This window comes from Amphiura filiformis, chromosome 13, assembly GCF_039555335.1.
Source record: "Amphiura filiformis chromosome 13, Afil_fr2py, whole genome shotgun sequence".
Lineage (NCBI taxonomy): Eukaryota > Metazoa > Echinodermata > Ophiuroidea > Amphilepidida > Amphiuridae > Amphiura > Amphiura filiformis.
The window spans coordinates 36,848,503-36,866,586 of NC_092640.1; the positions used below are offsets into that span (position 1 = coordinate 36,848,503).

General features: G+C 35.9%; 1 protein-coding gene across 1 annotated transcript in view; it reads right to left on the reverse strand.

Moving 5' to 3' along the window:
• The window catches only part of LOC140168289 (neprilysin-like), a 43,695-nt gene that overhangs the window by 12,092 nt on the left and 13,519 nt on the right, over positions 1-18,084 (reverse strand). Inside the window, exons 2-8 of the mRNA XM_072191643.1 lie at positions 11,530-11,699; positions 8,761-8,883; positions 5,041-5,202; positions 3,093-3,176; positions 2,272-2,489; positions 1,757-1,819; positions 1,102-1,218 (exon numbers count right to left, since the gene is read on the reverse strand). Of these exons, the coding sequence (XP_072047744.1) occupies positions 1,102-1,218; positions 1,757-1,819; positions 2,272-2,489; positions 3,093-3,176; positions 5,041-5,202; positions 8,761-8,883; positions 11,530-11,665 (903 nt within the window). The 5' untranslated portion in view covers positions 11,666-11,699. The remainder of the gene's footprint in view (positions 1-1,101; positions 1,219-1,756; positions 1,820-2,271; positions 2,490-3,092; positions 3,177-5,040; positions 5,203-8,760; positions 8,884-11,529; positions 11,700-18,084) is intronic.

The following is an 18,084-nucleotide window of genomic DNA, read 5'->3' on the forward strand; positions in this document are numbered from 1 at the left end:
ATTTACGCTTGAAATTCGAAATTAATGAATGTCTTTTATTATGCTAGAAAGGAGCGCCGTGTATTACAGTACATGCTGACACGTGTATGTATGGTCGGCCGGAACCATCATAACGTAGATCTGATACGTGTAGCATACTTTTCGCTTCGCGGATCTAAATTGACCAATGATGTTAGAGTTTCACGTTCTTGAATTGTCAGTTCAATTCATGAATAGTCAGCGCATAAAATAATCTGGTGAAAAATAAATATGTTTAAATATTAAATATATTAATTTTGTTTTGACGTTAATTCCTAATTCATACACCCACGTTGTGATTATTGGATAGTATTCCCGGGGATAGTATTACGACCATTGACCTCTAATCGATCGGCGTTGGTTTTGAATTGTTCTCCATCGCGTTCCGGCCCCGGGCCATTGTTGATGTTAACTTAAACTTTATTTCCATTGCTGTTGAGAAGTAAAAAGATTGTTATCTAAATGTTTATATTCATATCTTTTTCAGTTAGTATTGCTTAGATAAAAAAAACACACTAAATAACACTCGTTCAAGTTCTTTATTCTTGTCGTCTTTACCAAGGCAGGCACTTATAAGAAATAACTACTCCTGTTTAGAAAACAATCCATAAGAATTAAATAGAATAGAATAGAATATTCTAAATAGAATAAATACATTTTATGCTCCAACACCCTCCCTCCTTAATATAATATACTATGATTGCCTTACAATACTAACCGAAATGGTAATCTGAGCGTTATTCCTTTTATTTGAAACCAATTCTCTTGCATCCCATGCAAAGCTCCCATTAGGGCGCCCATTCCTTTTAAAGGAATTTTATTATTATTATCCTCTACTTTTGATACGTAAGCCTATTATTTAACATTCTCCTGAAGTGTTCAGCGGGCTCTTTGGTTTACACTTCAAATTTCAACAACTGTATTATTGAATCTTATTAAGAGCATAACATGTCACTTTCTGACCATTTAATTTTTTTCTTGTTTGAAACAAAAACTTCCAGGCCACACTTTCATGACAAAAGAAAAAAACAAAAAAAAAAAGCATAATAATGTGACAATGCATATGGTTAGTAGAAGACTTACATTTGCTAGTATGGTCTCATATTCTAACACAGCGGTCATATCAATAGTGGCTGCGCCTTCATCTGCTCCAAGCATCGTGGCTATAGTAACCATGTAATCGAAATATGCCTTCTTGTACTGCATGTAAAAAAATGTTACAATGCTCAGCTGTAATCATTGATATTCAGTATCATAAGTTGTAAACAAAATTAACACTATACAAATCGTCTTCGCAACACATGGGCACCGTGGTATACGTGGAGACACAAAATGACAGAAAAGCATGTTTCAAGGATATGTAACGGAGTCGATACTCCTCCATTTTTATGTTGAATTTTAAATTATATTAAATTAATCCTTTTATATCTGCAACATTGTCTAGTTCAATCGCTGCATTCTTACGTAAACCGGGACAAATTCACACGCAACTGAATTCCACGTTTCTGTAATGCGAATTTCACATAATGTTGCATCTCTAATGCGATCGTCGCAGGATTTACGGAAACACCGAAAAAAATAACATTATGTAATAATAATTTTGATTACATTATCTGTATTTACTACGTTTACTTTACGAACAGATTAAAGTAAAGTTCCTTGTGTGTTTTTTTTTTTCATTTACATACCTTGCCGCTTTCATACTTGGGAGAGTAGAAAATGTGTGCAACTGACTTACGTGTGCGTATTGGTCTTCGAGGTAGTAGTCCCTGCTTGGCATTCCTAGAGACGGCTGATCGATCTAGTGTAAGAGGTATATTAACAATAAAAGACATATCAATCATACTAGAAATTGTGAAATGAAATACACCACTGAAATCGGGTCTTATTGCAGTCTTTGTAATAGCGGATGTCCTCCGTGTGTTTGGATATCCGGACTTTTTGTCCAGTCGTGAACGTTGGAAATCTAGACTTTTAAAGTGTCCAAAGGCAAGACAACAGCAGAATATAGTTGAAAATAGGAAATCTTCCATTTGAGAGCTCATTTTGGACATTTCCGTGATTTCTCATGCATTTAAATTGAATTTCAAAGCTTTTTCCAGTAACGTTGGCAACTGATTTTCATACCATCATTTCCCTAGTATTAGTAATATAACTATAGCTTGGTTTTCCTAAAATCTTTCTTTACCCTTTGTTCCTTGAAACAGCGAATAAAATTAAATATGGAAAGATAGACATCAAACATCATCTTACGAATAATACATATCGTGTTGAATCTTTATCATCTACACCAACAAACGATCCCACGATGACGTCATTGCTGTATTCTCCTGATAAACGGCCCATTAAAGCTTCGAAATCATAATCAGTCTCGTTCCAAAAACCACCTTTAGTATCCCCTAAAACGGGCCAGCCTCCAAGATCGTGTAGTAGATTACGGAGTGGTTCATCGTCACGCTCATCAATAGTCTCTGTGTCATTGACAAAAATAAAACTTAGGGGCTCAATATAAAAAACATCCTATCTCACTTTCGGTGAAAATAGAGGACGCTGCTGAAAAATGTAAAGGTCACCAAATTCCAAAGGGCATCATAACAAACATTAAACATCGTGAATGTAACTTAGTAAAGTTTTAAAATCAACGTTTTAAGAAGTGAAATTGTTACAGTATTGTATTGAAAATTCGCACCAAAGTTACAAGTGTATTTAATACGTATATTAAACTATTTATGGCATCATAAAATATATAAATGACCAATTTGATTAGTTATATAACTCAATGATATACGGGGATTGATTGCGAATGTATCGGCCGTAAAAAAGAAATAGCATTCAAAAACAATATTGTTTAATGTTGCTCGCAGGGTTAGTTAGTCCGTTTAAACTGTGCATTTGAACTCCGCCAGCACGATTAAACTATTTGCCCCAGAACTTGAGGATTGAGGGAAAGTAAATATAAAGAGTGTTGCAGTGAGAGACAAGGAGAGTTCAAATTAATTGTAGCTCGGTGTTTGGTTTGATGGAATATGTTTAAAAATCTCGTTAACTATCATAATACATGAGTATCGTCTCACCTAGGTCGACACATGACGCATAGAAGTCCTTTACTTTTGTTATAGCGGTTATATCATCATTAGACTTTTCTCTCTCAAAAAGTTCTGGAAAATAAGAAAGAGTCCATTTTATTAAAGCCATATTATAACATTTGCTGAGGAGGACGCCTCACTGATTTTTAAAATTCTTTTTTACACGATTATATTGTACTTTATTAAACCAATATACCCTGCAAAAATCAAGACTCTAGCTGCTGTAGTTTTGGCAAAATTTGATTTTGAATAAAACGACGGAACCGTCGTTTTATTATTACGATGGAATTATTAGTCGAACGCATACACGATGTTCATAACACACAGTACGTACACGGCGTGCGGGACGGTGATCTACACAACAAAGGGTCGTACCATAACATGACCGAAGGAGTAGTACGTATTGGCGACATATGCGCTGGTAGTAAATTCAAATTTTCTTTGCTTTGCCGTAGTTATTCGGCTCAAAAATAAAAGGGGATATATCTGACAGTATAAAGCTAACATTTTATGGCAAGGAAATGCTAATCTATGTTGTATGAAAATGTTATAATATGGCTTTAATATCAGAATCTAAACAGATTTAGATTGGCTGAAACATTTTACGAGATAGGTATTATCAGGTTTTCATGATCCTGACAACACATTCAATGCACATTGGTGATATCATATGATTATAATACAATATTTGTTGGTTATTGTGCTCTCTGGTGTACAACATCCCATACTTACATGTTGTCTATTCGGTAAAGGATGTAGATGCTGTACAAAATCGAATGTTCATTAATGTGATGCAGCACATCACAACGGGGACTTTGCAGGTGAAGTTCAGTATTTCTGCTTTAAAAATATTTTGCAAGCTTTAAAATGACACCTTAAGGGAAAGGGTATGAACGTTTGGACAGTATTTATTGTGGGACATTAGTGCACATCAGACATATCGAATTGCATTCTGAATACGAAGAATGTCCTTCTGATATCAAATAATTTTGATTTTTGAAATTCGCAATGTAATACACATTTTATGGCAAATCATTAAAATTGATATTTTTGATATTTAACAGTACTTGAAGTAAACTTTATAAATCTGATCATTCATACTTAAAGTGTATGTAGGTGGGATGAAAAGCCGACGATCAAATGAAAATTTTGACCTTTCGTATTGAAGATATGGATTTTTTTCCCAAAACACCCAAAAAAATAGGTCTTTTGGGGAAAAAATCCATATCTTTAATATAAAAGGTCAAAATTTTCAATTGATCGTCGGCTTTTCCTCCAAGCTACATACACTTTAAGAATATATCATTAGATTTATAAAATTTATTTCGAAGACTGTTATATATCACAAATTTGACAAATATCAAATGTTAATAATTTGTCATAAAATGTGTATTATATCGTGAATTTCAAAAATGAAAATTATTTGATATCAGAAAGACATGCTTCGTATTCAGAATGCAATTGGATACGTCTGAGGTGCTTTCATGTCCCACAAAAAATACTGTCGAAACGCCATAAACGCTCATTCTAGATCCCTTAAGGCATTCATAATTTGTAAGTGAAAACGCATCTTAAATTCCTATGTTTGTATGTATGTAAAGCACGTGGCCGTTAAGTTTTCATTGGCCATTATTTTCAAAAAGGTAGTTAAGCTACATTTTGAAATTGAACATTAAATTGAAGTGTTTCCAAAACAATAGGCAACAAAAAGAAATTATTTTCTTTATTTGTTTATATCTGAAAATCAACATTTCTGACTGGTTTGGTTTTCTACTGTCAAACAAAGAGAACAACTCTGATACTTGTAATGTTTTCTTCGATTATAGTATTGTTTTTAGATACACATTGTATACTACTGAATTATCTGTGAGACAAGAAGGACAAGTTAATCAGGTTTATTATTAGGAATTATGTATAATATCCACTTCATTCTTACCTTTTAAGACGACTTGTACCTCTTCTCTAAGAACCGTGAAAGCACTATAGCTGGAACGATCTTCTGGAATAACTGTTCTCTTCAGCCATCCACCGCAAGCGAACTCAAAGAAATTGTCACACGGGTCTATTGAAGAGTCGATGTTTTGAATCATTTTGCCAGCTAAGGAAAGGTAAGAAACATAATTTTATTATCGATTAATGTATTTTATTCAATATGTATTGATCTCCAAGGGTTTCCTGAAAAAACTATTGTAATGAAATATTTACAAATGAAAAATAGCCAAATTAGAATGTAAAGATATTAAATACACAAAATGCTATAAAACGAATTAAAAATACATTTATAATTTTAAAAATAACTGAATGTTGATTCTGATAAAAAGATGGAATGTTCTCATGCCTGCTAATAAATTACATCCAAAAAGCAGAGAAGGATGAAAGGGTTGCTAAAGAAACGAAAATCTATAGTACAACTAGCTTACAATATATGTGTGTGATAGCTGTTGGTATTGTACAGGTCTAAAATTGAACATTATATGTTTTGTTAGAAAATTTATAATAATCACATCAAACTATCGTGCAATCAAGCAAGTCTGTTTTCAGAAGATTAAGGGGATACTAAAGCCAGTGCATATTTGTGTGTGTGTGTGTGGGGGGGGGGGGGGGGTGGGGGTGTGTGTGTGTGTGTGTTTCATTTTGTGAAGAAATGATAAAAACATTGGGCAAAGTGGTATGCAAAATGAACAGGCAAATCTTCTCGTTCTATTGGTGGCAATGTAGCTTACATGCTTTTAAAGGTAGAAGCCAAAAAGTGGCATTACGTTTCACTACCTGAAGAGAATTGATCAAACATTGAATTCCATCCTTAGGTTTTGACCAGATCACCAGGCTGTCATTATAGCTAGAGGCAGTATATGACAAACATGGGTCACTGAGTTACATAAAAAATTACCTTGTGTGGTATTTATTCCTAGGAAGTGAGTTTTGCCTTAGGCAATATGTCACAGTATGTGGGAGAGACTGGTCGCAGCCTGTCAACCAGACTGGGTGAGCATTGTGCCCATGCTCGCCTTAACAGAAATACGCCAGTAGCCAAACATTTCAACCTCCCAGGACATTCTGCTTGTCACATATCTGTCATGGGTATAGACAAACCCCCAAAGACTGACACGTTCATGCGTAAGAAACTTGAGAAAGACTGGATCTCTAAACTTAAGACAACCCAACCACTTGGCTTAAATGTTAAAGATTAACGTGCCAGTGTATCCTTATTAGACCTATGGATCTTACTTGCATTCACTACATGTACTTGACATATATACATGTACATGTTTGATGGTTCAACTCACATGTGGCTTTCACACCACTGTAGGCCTCCTTGCTTACTTGTATAGACCTTTTATCACTACCTATTTTAGCATATTTCATGTCAAGTTGTTACGGTATTTCACTGTTCTTTGGTTTTAGTGATTCATTGGCTTTCCACTTTCATCTAAAGGTCTATACATGCACTGAGAGTTAGTTTTATCATGCACGGTCCATATGAGCTCATAATGCATGTACTTTATCTGTTTTTCTACTTCCAAACCTCCCCCCGCCCCCCTTTCTGCATGCATACTGCCATTTTATTCACATTGGCTTTCTCATTGTAGGCCTCCTTGCTTGCCTATGTTTTTCCATCTTTTAGTAGACCTTGTATCACAATCTATTTTAGCATATTTCGTGCTAATTTGTAACGGTATTTTACTGTGCTTTGGTTTTAGTGATTTTTTAGTTTTACCACTTGACTGCAGGCCTATCCATATGCACTGCAGTTAATTTTTCTCTCTTTTTTAACATTATGTATTTAAAATAATTATTTTGTAATATGCATGACTCTTCTCTTTTAAATTTAAGTGACATTGGCCCACTTATCTCCCTCTATTCATTCTCTTCCTCTTCTATTGACTACGACCCCTCTTGATGACATCTACTTCCTGTCAATTAGGACAATACCCTATTGTCGTGTGGTCTTGCTTATTTACACAATGCTTTCCAGTTTCCCACTGTAGTAAACTGTGCTTCATTGAAGTAAGACATGCTTATTTTGCTCTGAGCTTATCTTGTTTGCTACTGAGTTCTATTTGAACTTGCCTTCAGTTTTTGACTTGAATTTGTTTTTAAACTACAGCATATGAGACCAGTGTTAGAGTATGCAGCCCCCTTATGGCATGCAGGTCTCGCTCAGAGCCAGGAGGACCGTCTGGAGAGAATTCAGAAACGTGTATGTAAGCTGCTCCTTGGAAAGGAGTATAAATCTTACTCCGACTCCCTTGCAACTCTGGATCTTGAGCCTCTACACTCCCGTAGACTGCAGATTTGCAAGGAGTTTGCCTCCAAAGCACATGCATCTGAAAAATTCTCCAGATGGTTCCCTGCCACTGACTATTCATCCTCAATGACCCTAAGAAAGCCCCCTAAAGTCAAGAGTTACAGGTGGAAAACCAAAAGATTCAAGGAAAGCCCAGTTCCATACATGGCTGAATCATGCTTAGTGTTCTCCTGTCCATCTAGTGATTTGGTTTGAATCATTTTTGTGGGAATGGATGGATGGGAAGGGCTGGTGTGATTTGGTAGTCCAAGCCTTTTAGTGCAATTCCCTCTCCTGTCATGTTGTCATATTATCATATCTTTTTATTATGCCGTCACATTGATATTCTATTTGGTTGAGTTTGTGTGCAATGGTAAGTGTGGGTGTGTATCAGTGGATGTTGGTGGGTGTGTGGGGGTGTGTGCAGGGATGTGTTTGAGATATGGTGTTGGTGTGAGTTCGGTTGAGTATGAGCTATAGCTATTTATTAATTCTTTGATTGTACCTTTTAAAATTTTCATTGAGTATGTATTGTGCAATAATTCAAGGTTTTTTTTATGTATTTTATTATTATTTGCATTTCTTTATATAAATTTGATTGTAATTATTGTAATTCACCATGCAATTCAGCCATTTTGGCTGCTATTTGAGTGTTTTAATAAATATACCTGAATATAAGCATGTAGTTTTTGTTGTTTGCTTTTATATTTTGTTGAAGAAGAGCAGTTTATCTGCTCGAAACGTCGGTTGTTTTTTGTCTGTTTGGTTTTGTTTGTCTGCTCCAGGTTACTTTTGTACTGTTTTGCTGACACTTCTGTGGGCTCTGAAATTGGCAATTTTTTGGCCATCGAACTTTGTCTGTTTTGGTACCTACATTGGTTGTTTGGTTTACCGAGTTGATCCTTGTTGTTTTTGCAGGTTTAGCACTTTTGTGAGCCTTGGAACTGGTAATTTTTGGCTATCGAACTTTGCCTACTTCCTATGCCTACATTTGTCTAGTCTATATTTTACATGTTTCCCCACATCAAGTTGGTGTACCTTGCTCGTTTTCTTTTCAATATGTCATTGTGGTTAAATGTTGATCCCTCACTGTAAGAGTTATACCGTCGATTTTGTTGAAAAAGGAAGTGAGACAAGATCAAATCTGCTCAGGCAGTGAAACCTAATGGTACATCGCTGTCGTACATGTACCACCTTTTGGCGTCTACCCCCTTAATTGCAGGAAAACGAAACTAAGAGGAGATGAATGCGTTGAAAAGAGGGAAACTTACGAAAACTGCAGAGGAAGGAGGAGGAAAGGTATTAGAAGACAAAAGGAAAGGGAAGATAGGCGCTGTATTACTACTGAATGAGGAAGAGGAGGCTTACCTGTTACGACACAATGAGATGTGCTACATGTCTCAGGTACAACAGGCTCAGTTGTTCGAGGTCCTTCTGTTGGGTTGTTAGGTAGTGGTGTTGGTGGCTCCTCTTCATGTACGGCTAGAACAACTGGAAAAAGACATAATAAAGGATGAACCATTAGATTCTGACCCACTAAATGACCGAGCAAACAAAATCACACTATCGCTAACACCCAAACCCTTGCCAAATATATTGTCTAAAAACACTTTAGGGCGGCAAAAAAACAAATACTTGCCCTAATCAAAACTGCCTGTCTTTTTTGCTCCCACTGGAAGTCAAAACGTGCGTCCCTAATGTGAGATACATACGTGGTAGTGTGGTATTTCAGAATTCGTTGGGATATCTCCCATACTGACGAAAATCAGAGCATTATAAACCAGCACTATAAACTGCCATCGACATCATCGCCCTCTAAATGCAGTTAGTATATTACAAAGGGCGGTTTATATTGACCTGGGTTTCGTCCACGGATCCGGCACTCAGTGTATCTGCGTGCACTCATGCTCGTCGGCGAACTTTGAGAGCACCCTCTTTTGTATCTCATTTCGCGAAATTTTCAGGATAAAAATACCCCAATTTTTACCTATTTTATGAATTTTTCGCCTTTCAACAATACCCCGTTTTTCTCTAAAACGCGAGAGATATTTCTAATATACATTTTCTGCCGGAAAACGCCTAGAATACGTAATGCACATGAAGAACAATGAAACCGATGAGTTGTACAATGTTATTTGTAAACGAAGAGCACTTTTTTTTCAATTTCGCGAACAAGTGGTGTAAAAAAAATACCCGATTTTGTGTTTTGTGAATCGCGTTTCTTTATCTGGAAGTATCCCCACTCTCGCATAAATGTCGACGAGCATGATTAAGCACGGATACACGGAGTGCTGGAACCGGGATTTCGTCAGTGGGGACAAACATGACTTGTTGAACCCGTTTACAACGAAACGGCTCTGAGAGATTTCCCAAAAAAATCGAATGAGAAAGCATTTTTTACTTATTTTGACCAATCAGAATACCCAGGGAGCATACCGACAAATAATTTGAAACAAACAATTGTAATATTGAAAACAAGAGACAAGCGACATTAAGTTCCGGATCCAGAACTTAATCACAATGACTATATTAAATGCTGATTCGTATAATGGACAAACAATGTTCACGTCTGTGACCAAAAGTGAGGGCGCAAATTTAATGAAATCTCACAGAGGCCCTTTAATGTTTTATGCATTTCAGTTGATTTCTATTCTTTTTCCAATTTTGCTGTACCAAGTCGCTTACTTATTATATAGGTTACTTATTCACTCACCTTTTGGATTTAAAGCGACACTCCGTAACGTTTTGGTCTTAAAGGGGCCCTCCCACTCGACTATTTCCCCAGAGACGGACTGATTTACACCTGTTACTTTGGTGATATATATGATAGACAGAACAGAATTTATATGGATAAATTTCAACCTTCAACTGGCATCAAAAGTAGAATGGCTTCTTTAAAGACTTTTTATATTCATAATTAGTGCCACCTAATAAACGCCCCTCACCACCCTGAGGAGCTATTCCTCATAAGCCTCTGGTAAACGTTTAATTTTGGGTATTTTCATCCTGGGGTGCCACAATTTTTGGGTATCTTGCAACTTAAAAAAAGTGGATTCAACTAAACCATTTCACAGCCCTATTATCGGCTTGCCTTGCATTTTAACTCAAATTCCCTTCTTTTTCTTTTTGTTGAAGGAAAATTGACAAGGAAGGAAGAAAGAAAGAAAGAAAGAAAGAAAGAAGATGAGGAGAAAACAGATTTGAACCACCGGCCGGGGATAGTAAGCCACGAATGTAAACGTTGCTGAATAAAGTCAATATCGGTGACATGGAATATTAGACCACCATTAAAACATCGTCATTGCTATATAGTGGCCTATACATTCAAGAGCTTCATATCCCTAATTAAGCAAAGGCTCCACTGTTACAACCGAATGTCTGCAGGTGGCACTTCTTTTATAGAGCAGCTAATTCTAGATTTTGCTTAGTGCGTGTTTTGACATCATCATGCCCTCTGCTGGCAATTCATGCTCCTTATACTTCGAGGAGTTCAAAGTGTGCCAACATAATTTTTAATTCATAATTTTGAGGTAGATTGTAGAAGGTAGGCCAATATAGACGGCATATTAAACATTATACAATTGACACTGAGGGGTGACTATTACATCGGCTTCTCAAACATCTGGGCCTGTTGCAGTGAACCGACAAATTTGGTTTAATGGCTCGTAAACCCCGAAACACACGTTTAACAGCATTGTTTAACAACGTATTTAAATACCAGATGCGCGTGCACGTGTCGGATATTGCCAAATTGTTATCCAATAAAGTGTATTTAATAGGGCTTGAGCCCCAAATCTCGTCAATCAAAATCAGCCTGATCCAGAAAAAATAAACTATTTTTGGCGTCGGATCGCAAACGCCTTATCCGAGATTTGATATAAATTTTACAATAATTTGCAGGAGTTTTCAATCAATTTTACATCAAGAGTTATTCTTGTGAGTAGTATGTTTTATCAAAACTTGAAGCCAACATCATAGGCCCCAGCCCAGGCACAAACCCCCCTTAAATATATAGGCCTAAATAATCCGGAGGCCTTAACATAGAGTCTGATTTAATCACTAAGTTACACGTTCAAGTAACTCCCCGGAGTAACGCAACCTTTGACATTTATCCCCATATAACCCGGAAGTACTTACTTATACCGACTAACATTCCTACTGCAGCCAAAAATAACACGGCGCTCAGCACCTTCCAAAATTTTGTAGCGAGAGGTTTCGTCACTTCCGTATCCTCCTCCATGTGGAGTTGTGTTTTACTTTCAGTCGTTGCCATATTGGAACTAATACGAGACAAATATTATGTCTCCCTGCAAATGAAATCAAGAATGCACAAATAACCTATTAAATTGTCGAAGGTCATTATTTTAGCATTGTTCAGAATGAATGCTTCTGATAAATTTGAGAATTTACAGTCATGAGCAAGTAATTCGAGACCATGTTTATGATTTAGGGGCTGTGTGATACACATTTTATATGTGTGAAAAAGTACGTGCATCACAGTTTGATCCACAGCCTCAACCCCCGCCCCCACGTGTCTAAACAAAGTGATTATTTTTATACCATTGGAACTGAACTTTTTATAACATTGGAAACCTCTGACTACATAATGTTTATGTACAAACAATTTCAAAAATATCGTTGAATTTGTATTGCGAACTAAAGTCACAACACAGTGGCCTATAATGCATGATTATGTATATGGAGCAGTGCAATACACATAATCACGTATAACTCGCAAACGCAAAATCGGATTCAACTGACATTTGGGGAAGCTTTTTTCGTAGATATTTACTGAACAATTAATAAAAAGAGTATGCTAGGATCACAACATACTCCTTTAGTGTTGATCAAATCCCGGGGGGCACTCAACTTTAGAAGTGACGGAGTCGCGAAGTAGGGGCCTATCGGGTACAAAGCGTTATTTTTAAAAAGGGGTACAAACAAAATAAAAAAGGGGGTCATTGGGTATAATATTTTGAAAAAGGGGGTCATTGAGTATAAGATTTCAAAAAGAGGGTCATCGGGAAGAAAATTTTGAAAAAATTAAGCAAAATTTTGAAAATTTCGGCATAATTTTGAAAAACTGGAGCAAAATTTAACAGTTTCGGCATTTTGATGTTGCTATTCTAGAAAATCTAGAAAAATAGGGGGTCATTGGGTAGCCGCAACCAAAAAAACGGGGTCATTGGGTAACCGCAACTAAAAAAAGGGGGGTCATCGGGTATGGCTTTTAAAAAAAGGGGGTCATCGGGTATAGTCGACTTCAAAAGAGGGGGCCTATTGACAGGCACATACCGTCGCTTCCAAAGTTGAGTGCCCCCCCCCCCCGGGGATCAAATATTAAGTGTGTAGTTTTGGAAACAGTTCTCATGAAGTTATAACATGGATCATCTATTCGGTATTAAAAATTATTCGTCATGGCCTACTTTAAACTCAAATAATAACCCAATGCATGTTGGCACCAGAATTTAAATCAGAAAAAAGAATCGTGATTGTTTATGGTCAGAGGACCATGATGCAGTCATGTCTACAGTAGAATTCATCTCGACCTTTGCAGGACTTAACCCCATTAAAAGCTATTAAACCAAGATAGCACTCATTGAAACAGCTCAACTGATTAAATCGGATCTTCTCTGGCTGTGCACATGTGACTGTTTTCATGTGCGATATCGCAATAAAGTTTGCGTATTATAGCTTCAGTTGGGTAACCGATTATAAAGGAAACGAAAGGAAACAATGGTATGTGTACTTTTGTTCACGAAATGAGACAATGGCGTGCTTTTTGTAAACCAGTATTCTTGAAAATGAGCAACATAATGATTGTTGACTTAACACGGTTTGGAAATAATTTCTTCATATTTTTGGTGTTATCTGTCGTTTACATATCCTTCCTAAAACACAAAAGTACGACCCTCTCCAAACACCTAAATTAGCTAAAAATTTAGGACATGTTACAAAACTATATTGTCTAGAATTTTAGAAGAGTACTTTTAATATTGGCCGGTTATTTTTCACACAGCGACGTTAACTAGGCAATGTACTATTACCTATAACATTAACTAAAACACCAAAGTACGAATATTTCCAAACATCTAAATTAGCTAAAATTTAGGACATGTTAAAAACTATATTTTCTAGAACTTTAGAAGAGTACTTTTAATATTGGCCGGTTATTTTTCACACAGCGACGTTAACTAGTCATATCCCCATACTTTAAACGTAGGGCTATTTGTAGAGGTCACGCGTCAATGGGAAAGAGCACTGTGTATTGTGTATAGGAAAACGGACAGTAACTGCAGTATGCACGGTTTAATGGTATTGGTAGGTGAATAGGAAATAACTTGGCCTGAGAGGTTACGTACTTCGCTGTTCGTATTGGACTGCGATCGCTTTTGTTTATATAAGAACTTTGTGACGGGACCACATTTGTTTTATTTTGAAACAAACTTCGTCTTCTCATCTTCTTGTTCACGTCCTCCTATTGCTTCTTCACTTCCTTCTCTTTTTGTTAATAATTCTTCCCAGGACTCCTTCCAACACTTAAACATTGCACCTTTATGTATTGTAAAATTAGGTACGTGTAAACGGTATCCGAAACCTATGCACATGTAAACTGTCAATTTTATGAATGACCAAGACAAGTGCGCACTGAAACTATTTCACTCAACTATGCTTACTGGACTTTACGAGTTAAGCCACACAATCCTTCGTAGATTGACCTAAATATGAACGCTGTACGCAGTTGAACGACCTACACGACGGCTAGACGACGGGTAGTACGAGGCATAATACTTTTTTTTATCATATTTAAAGGCATAATTCATGTAGAATTCGCAGTGGGACAAATTTGTTACAAGTTTGGTTGAGTACCGGAAAATAACGCGGGGAAATAAACAAAACTTGCGATTAAGTTATTCTAACATAAACGCATTATGTAGCTACTAAGCCAGCCGATGGCAATTTAGAATGTAGAATGTTCTTTCGAATGGGTGCCGTTATGTAGCACATAATGGTGCCAATGTGTTCAACAGTAATTATTAACCCCGTAATCGCATACATGCATGACCCGAAAAAATAGGTACAATTCAATACATTACAGGTCTACATACCATATTAAATTGAGTCGACATTTGGTTTAGTGTATTTTTTTTGTTCTACTGAAAAGATCGCCTCACCTTAAACATAAAGTGGATTGGAACCCATCGGTTGTATTGTATCTTTGCGAACAACTTAACCTTATTCCAGTAAACCCAGTCTTGCATTTTGCACATTTCAATATAATCCACTGAGAGTATTGTAATTTACTATTGTAAAAATTAAACTTCAATAAAAGTTAATCACGCATTAAACATTTTATTTTCCCAAACCAGTGAAATTTATAGCTATATAGTCTTTGAATGACATTGCAAACTAAATCTCGTCTGGTTTTCCTTGCCCTTTTGTAGCTACACGTGAACGTACAAGTCTCTTGGTGATCGTTTTATACAACAGACCGAACGCTCTTTTGACTTCATTTCCCCAATGTCATGCTGATTTTAGCACATAATGTTGATGTAGACCAAAAAGTGAATACAACGCATTTGTAAAAATAGCTCAAATTGTTGAAACGCTTAAAGCTAATGTCACACGATCATTTTCCCCTTCATTTTCAAATGGGGAATAATATAGGATTAGTAGCGCCCACCTGTTGTGAAATGATGGAAAATGATGACACAATGACTGTGTGAGATGGAAAAATGAAACTCTGGCGCGTTATCTTTAGGGACTTAAAAATGATGTTAAAATAGGAAAACGTCCTATTTTCTACTGGAAATTGATGGTAAATCGATACCATCAAGGGAATTTTGGCCAATTGTGACTCAAGAAATGAAATGTGGAGAAGGGATTTATATAAATCATATTCAGAGTTGTTTAGCTAGTATGTAGTACTTGTAGTAGGCATATATCTCCTATCAAAATAACATATTACATTTTATTATAAATGCATGATATGCTCCAAACGTTTCATGTCATTTAATCCAAGGTTTTACTCAAACACACTTTCTCAACCTGTTTGTTCTTTTTTCCTTCGTAATTATTCCAAATCCAAAAATGAAGGGGGAAATGATCGTGTGACAACAGCTTAAGCAGTAAGAAACTATATCTTAGGACATTAACCTCAATCCATCAAGAACTGAGAACTCCATGAAAAGGCTAAAAAAAATGTTAATCGTGTCCCCACAGCGTGTCTCTGAAAAAAACTTTATCGACGGAAAATTCTTATTTTAATGACCAACCAAGCCAAACATAACTAAATAAACTTATATGGTTCAGGAAAATCATCCAACACGTATCACATACTTTTAACAACTGACTACATCGTTCTTGGAATAATATTAAGAAATTTTGGAACCTTTCCATGGATAAAAATATCAATCAATGACGGATAGCAACGTTACACCCGGTGGGGGGGGGGGGGCTCAACTTTGGAAGTGACGGTATGTGCCTGTTAATATGCCCCCCCTTTTTTTTGAAGTCGCATATACCCGATGACCCCCTTTTTTAAAGTCATACCCGATTACTACCCTTTTTTTAGGCGCGGCTGCCCAATGACCCCTTTTTCTAAAATTATCTCATCAAAATGCTACAAAATAATGCGCAAACTTTCAAAATTTATATCGGAAATTTGGAACAAGAAACAGAATATCAATTTTGCTCCATTTTTTTTTTTTCAAAATTTTCTACCCAGTGACCCCTTTTGGAAATTTTATACCCAATGACACCCTTTTTTCAAAATACTATACCCAATGACCCCTATTTCATTTTGTTTGTACCCAATGACCTCCCTTTTTTAAAACAACGTTTTGTACCGATAGGACCCTTCTTCGCGACGCCGATATGCACGTACACGTACCTTCTATCTAAAGTTAAGTGCACCCGGGTTTACACAGTGTTTTATGGGTCCCCTCAAGAGTGATAATACTGCGTATGGTATGAGATCTGTATTGCTTGATGACTAGTGGAACGGATTAAAAATGAGGTAGTTTCGTTAAACTTATATAGACCTATTCAAGAACGTAGCGGTCAAATGGGCTATTCCAGAAAATAAGTGCACACCCCCTATAGAGGAGTGAATTTGAAATTAGAGAAAAACTCGGATTTCCAAGCTTATCTCTCTACAAAAGTCTGGATTTCCGGTCACAAATAATCAAAGAAAAACCCGGATTTCCATATTCTTCATTAAACAGTGAAAATAACCCGGAAATTTTAACCACTTTCATGTTGAAGTTTCGGAATTCCAACTTCATATTGGTACAGAAGGGTATAGAGGAGTGGAATAAAATACGAGGAAAAAAGACGGATTTTTAGTGACAAATGGGTAAAAGTCCGGATTTCCAAGGGGTATAGAGGAGTGACATCAAATATGTTGAAAAAATCCGGATTTCCAAGGGGTATAGAGGAGTGACATCAAATATGTTGAAAAAAGCCGGATTTTTTAGTGCAAATGTAAAAAAGTCCGGATTTCCAAGGGGTATAGAGGAGTGACATTAAATATGTTGAAAAATTCCGGATTTTTTAATGACAAATGTCAAAAAGTCCGGATTTCCAAGAAGTATAATAGGTGGCCTTAGATACGATGAAATGTCTTGATTTTTTAGCGACAATACGATGAAATGTCCTGATTTTTTAGCGACAAGTAGGAAATGTTCAGATTTCCAAGGGTTGTAGAGGAATGGCATTCAATATGATCAATAGTCTATTAGAAAAAAAATATTTTGAGGTGATAGACATTAATTATGATAAAAGCAACAAAAATTAAAAAATTTTGACTGTGAGTGTTTATGGGGGAACAATTTGAAGACAATATTTGTATTTTTTAGCCACAGCCTACATGGTTGATTTTTTACTGCTTTAAAAGTTTAGGACTTATAATTTCTCTTTTATATTTTTACATATTAAATAAATGTCATTTTTTATTTTTAACATGATTGTGAATTTAATATAAGCTGTACAAAAGTGTATGTTGTTTATTATTGAATTTAATGGGCTAGCTACTAAAGTACTATTGAAAAACTTTTGTAATTGAATACAGAAAAATGTACAAGATTGCAGTTCCTTTTTAAAACAAAATAATTGGATAAAGACATCCATACTTCTAAGCATACACATAAACTTATGTAGGGCCTATATGAAATTCATGCACACACTATTACCTGTAGTACTGGATAATTTTGATATCAGGTCCAGGCTAGATAATATTTAAAATAGAAATTAATTTCTTCAGACTCAAAGTGCCCATGACATTGATTTATCCTTAATAGTAAAACCCCTGGTTAAAAACAAGTACAAAAAAAGTACTGTACTTTTATGTACTTTTAAAAAATGTACTTTTTTGGAACGCGAAATAAGTACATTTAAAGTATAAAAAAAGTATAAGAAAAGAAAAGTACACTAAAAGTATAAACAGACCAAAAGTACATAAAAAGTATACTTTTTAGCCATAGGAAAAGTATACTTTATTTGGCAGTGTGAAAAGTATACTTTTTAATACTTTAAATGTACTTATTTCGCGTTCCAAAAAAGTACATTTCTTAAAAGTACATAAAAAGTACAGTTTACTTTATTTAGCGATAGGAAAAGTATACTTTATTTGGCCATGTGAAAAGTATACTTTTTTGGTCTTGTGAAAAGTATACTTTTCACATGGCCAAA